Source organism: Salvia splendens, chromosome 5 (genome assembly GCF_004379255.2).
Source record: "Salvia splendens isolate huo1 chromosome 5, SspV2, whole genome shotgun sequence".
In the NCBI taxonomy this organism is placed as follows: Eukaryota; Viridiplantae; Streptophyta; class Magnoliopsida; order Lamiales; family Lamiaceae; genus Salvia; species Salvia splendens.
In genome coordinates, this window is record NC_056036.1 from 20,370,155 (window position 1) to 20,374,721 (window position 4,567).

The window sequence follows — 4,567 nt, forward strand, 5'->3', positions numbered from 1 at the left end:
CACAAGTTGACCCAACATTATCGTTAATAATGAATAATCAATTTATCTGCAAGGTCTATATTAGGAAAATCTAAAAGTCAATCGGATATGGTGTCCATTATTTGTTCATGATTACGCAAGTTAAATGTCATTACGGTGCACGTCGTACTTATGACGTAAAAATAAACTTATGATGACTTAAAAATGACATTTGCATGCTTGGTTCTGCATTTTTGTATTAAGAATGGGCTTTGCATAACACGAACTATAACAATTATAGTTGAAAGATTCTACTCCCTCCGCCCACAATTTATAGAGCCCTTTTGACTCGACACGAGTTTTAAGAAATTATTTGACTTTGTGAAGAAAAGTAAAAGGAGAAAGTGAGGGGAATGTGAGACTCATTTAAAATATTGGATTTATATAGGATTGTGAATGTAAAAAGTTGGTGGAATATGAGATTTGTACACTAAAGTGGAATAAAGTAAATGGTTCTATAAATCATGGACAAACAAAAATGGCAAAAGGGCACTTTAAATGGTGGACGGAGGGAGTATTATTTTTACTCTTAATAGCTTATAATTTTACTCTTAGAAAAAACAAATCAACTGTGAAAGTCTTAATTTGTTGCAATATAAAACGAATGATACTCTTCAATGCATTAGCATGTCCAAAAAGCACCAGACACTAGAGAACTATGGTAATCTTAATTTCTGCATTAGAAACTAGGTGCTATATCATTAGTGACTGTACCTTAGTTCATAATATGAAAATATTAAAAAAGAAGTGTCATTATTAATGAAAAATCTGAAGTTCATCACAAGACTGCATGAAAACAAAAAGAACAGAAATGAACAAATGAACAAGTACTACTCTTAACTTTGAGACTTTCTACCACGTTTTTCTTTTCTTTGACTCTGGCGCAGTTCCTTTTCTTTTTCTTTGACTCTGGTGCGGTTCCGCGAGTCATGGTGCCCCATCTCTTTGCACTTTGCTCAGCGACGTTGAGGTTTTTTTACAGCTGAATGGCTTTCTCCTTCTTTGAAATCAACCTAGCTGCAGCAGTACTGCCGCAACCTTTTGTATTCACATATTCAGGAGGATGAACATCGACTTCCTACGGCTTCTCGCAACCATAAAAGCTCTCAATCATCTTCTTCTTGTCAAATGCCGACATTACGACATCTCCGCTGAACAAACCTTTTTTGGCATCATCAATGAGGGCAGTGGCAGCATGAATTTTTCAATGTCGCTTTCCACGGCTTGCACCAACTCAAAAAAGAAAGAATACAACTTCTTTATCGCCATTTTCTTCTCATCTGCAAATGCCTATGTCCTGTCCTCCTCAGATAAAACACCATGTGCAGCCTTCATTAGTGGTGTCTTCAACCATCGACCTCCAAATAAGGTGTCAGGGATCAGCTTCACGTGGTTGCTTTTAAGTATGAAAAATATGTGACTACATATCTTTCCAATCCTCTCAAACAATTTGCAGCCGCATTGGTATGAATCGTCATCCGTACAGAATGTGACAGTCCATGTCTTCTCATATAGATCATCAACCTCGTAGTACTGAATATCGTCCTCCGTGGACATCCCTTTCATACCACAGTTAGAGGATGCATCAGCCATCTCATCTTGAATTGATTTGAAAGCATTCTCAGTGAAGATGGTCGAAGCATGTTTCTCAAATAACAACTTCGTCTTCAAAATGGGGATGGTTGTCGAGTCCAAGTAATCATGCTTCGCACTATTGCTTCTTTGGGCATCCAATGCATGATTGAAATTGATGATGAACTGAACAAGATTCACTGTAGAATTGTTGTATCTTTTGAAAAACATATTCTGTGATTCTGAAACAGAAGTTGTTTTTATCAATGAACTCATTGGGAAGTCCCTAAAGTAAGCAGGGACCACATTTTTCTTGCTGCAAACATTTTTCTAAACCAACCTACACCCGTCAACCCATATTTGTTCATGACTTCATTCCACGCAGCTTCAAACTCGTGAGGTTCTATCAACTCTGACCAAACACAAGAATTTAATTCCTTCTTAAACTGATCATCAGCTCTAAGATCCTTACCCACTTTATCAGAAACCTTAACCATAATGTGCCACATACACCACCTGTGTCTAGTATTTGACATTACCTGCTCAATAGCACCTCTCATGGCTGGATCTTGATCGGTTATTATGAGCTTAGGAGTTGAACCCATACATTTAACAAATTTCTCGAGCACCCAAGAAAACGATTCAGTACCTTCATTTGCTAACAAAGCAGCTGCAAATGTGATAGGCTTGCCATGGTTATACTTGCCTGTGAACGGTGCAAAAATCATGCGATACCTGCAGCGGAAATTAAGACATCATTACTAAGATATCCAAAATGTCATTACATTAGAAAGTTGCAATCATTACTCCTATAAGAACAGAATCATTGATAAAAATGTTTAGAAAAATTACCTAGTCGAATATGTTGTATCAAAAGCAACGATATCACCAAACATGTGATAACTCATCTTCGAATAAGCATCACACCAAAATAGTCGCGTGAGTCTTTCTCTAGAATCTTTTTCGTATTCAAACGTAAATCCCTCACAATTATCTTTCTTTTTCTGCATTTCATTTAGTAACATTTGAACATCAAATCTGTCGGCATACCTTCTGACATCACGCGTGAAATTCCTAACTTCACCAATAGTACATCCAACTGATTCGTATCCACCGAGCAGCTCCTTCAATAATCTATAAGTAAGTGTAGGCCCAATATTTGCATTGGCACAATCAATTATAAATTTTTGATGCACTAAATCCAACGAACGATCAACCTCATGTAGTGCTTATGTTCAGCTTGAACCATCTCATGGTTATGTCCTTCTACGAAATCATTAACAACATAACCCAACGAACCAGCAAATTTGAAGGAAATCCTTGCCGGACAACTGCACTTCTTCGTAGACCGTTTGCGTTTTGGAGTGAAACCTTCCTCATTAATTTTCCTTTCGCCTTCTCTCGAGCATACCATATAAAGCCAAGTGAACACATCACCTGACTTTTTAGAACCGTTTCTACGTGTATCAAATCCACCAAATCGAGCATAATTGTTGTAAAACTCAATAGCGTCTTCCAATTTGAGAAATCTTTTGATATAGAATACAACGATGTCGAGGGCCATGGGTTGATTGGGGTCCGAGAAGAGGGTGGAGACATGTCAAGGTGCCAAGCCAAATTCAGAGGTCTAATTCAAACTAGAATTTCACTATGAAGATACAATCCAAATGTACTCCTCAGACCACCATTGTCTTCATCGTCAAAAGAGCTTCGCGTGGGTATCTTGCATGCCTCAATCGGAGCCCGAATGAGGAAGTTATGATCAATTTAAGAAAGTCGCGCAATGTAGAAAGAAACATGCGGGCGGGAGTTTTGCCAACCCAAAATCTCCTGGCCGGGTGCTTTGCCGAGAGAACAGTTTTTGTCCAGAGACTTCACGCGGGCGGGTGAAATGAGCCGTGGAGAACACCCGGTCGGGTGTTTTGTCCGGAATGTGACTTTTTGACCAAGAATTGTTTTATTTTACTTCTTTTTTCACTCTAGTATAAATACCCATGTCTAGGGTTTTTGTGAGCAGTTTTTTAATGATATTGAAAGAACAAAGACTCCATTGTGAGCACCATCTTCATTTTTGAAGATTTATCAAAATCCCTTGTGGTTGCATTCCAATATATTGTCGGGCTTAGGTTGAATGTTAAGGTATGCTTTACTAGTTCTTGTGTTGCTAGTTTTGTGAAGCCATTAGGTTGTTGTTTGTGAAAATAGCCATTGGGTTTTCTTTTTTGAGCTTTAATCTAAATCATAACACCTATCATCTTCTTCTCTTCCATCTTTTTATTGTCTTATTTCTTGTTTGGGTTATTGGATATTTTTGCAAGAACAAATCCGGGCAACATATGTTTCTTGAATCCTTAAGATTCACATTATTTGGTATCAAGAGCCATTGGTTCTTGTTCTTGTAAGTTTGAAAAAAAAAACAAAAAAAAAAGAAATTGTCAAAAAAATGAGTCATACTTCAAAATATATCCATGGGCTTTAGCTATAAATTGTTATAGGTGTCATTGGGTATGTCAATGTGATTATTCCAAAGTTGTAGACCAAAATTACATCAATTGTTGGGTCTATTGTTGTTGATTGAATTTGTGCACACAAAGTGTTTGTTGTTTTGTCCCTTTAGCCTAGCACCTTGCTTTCACTTACCTTGTGGCTTCTAAGGCTAGTAATTACTTGTCTAGTTGTACACTTTGTTTTTGGATTGTGCTACCCTTGTGGATGAACATTCCTTGAGAGCAAGTGAGGGAGAGTATCTTAGCCACCAAATTTCTAAGCCCTCCGAGTGACATTGGGTGTGAGTTTGGGGAAAGGGGATTTTACATTATGGGAAGTGAGCTCCTCACTAAAACCTCCATTCTCGGGTGTGTGCGTTTTTTGTGTTACTAACAAAAAGGGACTTGTCCCTAGTCTTGTGCAATTTGTTTTGTAGGTACTTGAAATGGTGAAATCTAGGCATGACTCGCCTATAAATCAAGTTGCCTCG

At 37.8% G+C, this 4,567-nt stretch overlaps 1 protein-coding gene across 1 annotated transcript; it reads right to left on the reverse strand.

Annotated features, from left to right (window-relative positions):
- Positions 1-1,308: 1,308 nt before the first annotated feature.
- LOC121803957 (protein FAR1-RELATED SEQUENCE 5-like) lies at positions 1,309-3,154 on the reverse strand. The gene is made up of 5 exons (XM_042203525.1): positions 2,808-3,154; positions 2,443-2,724; positions 2,130-2,325; positions 1,931-2,078; positions 1,309-1,832 (listed from the first exon to the last, which is right to left on the reverse strand). Exons 1-5 carry the CDS (start codon positions 3,152-3,154, stop codon positions 1,309-1,311), a joined length of 1,497 nt encoding a protein of 498 aa, XP_042059459.1.
- Between the last annotated feature and the right edge of the window lie 1,413 nt (positions 3,155-4,567).

Bases quoted from the DNA above. Each gene is read 5' to 3' on its own strand.
- LOC121803957 (XM_042203525.1), bottom strand. From the start codon at position 3,154: ATGGCCCTCGACATCGTTGTATTCTATATCAAAAGATTTCTCAAATTG. The intron at 2,725-2,807 runs GTTGATCGTTCG...ACTTACTTATAG, and splicing joins GAACATAAGCACTACATGAG to ATTATTGAAGGAGCTGCTCG. The intron at 2,326-2,442 runs GTAATTTTTCTA...TTTCCGCTGCAG, and splicing joins GATACAACATATTCGACTAG to GTATCGCATGATTTTTGCAC.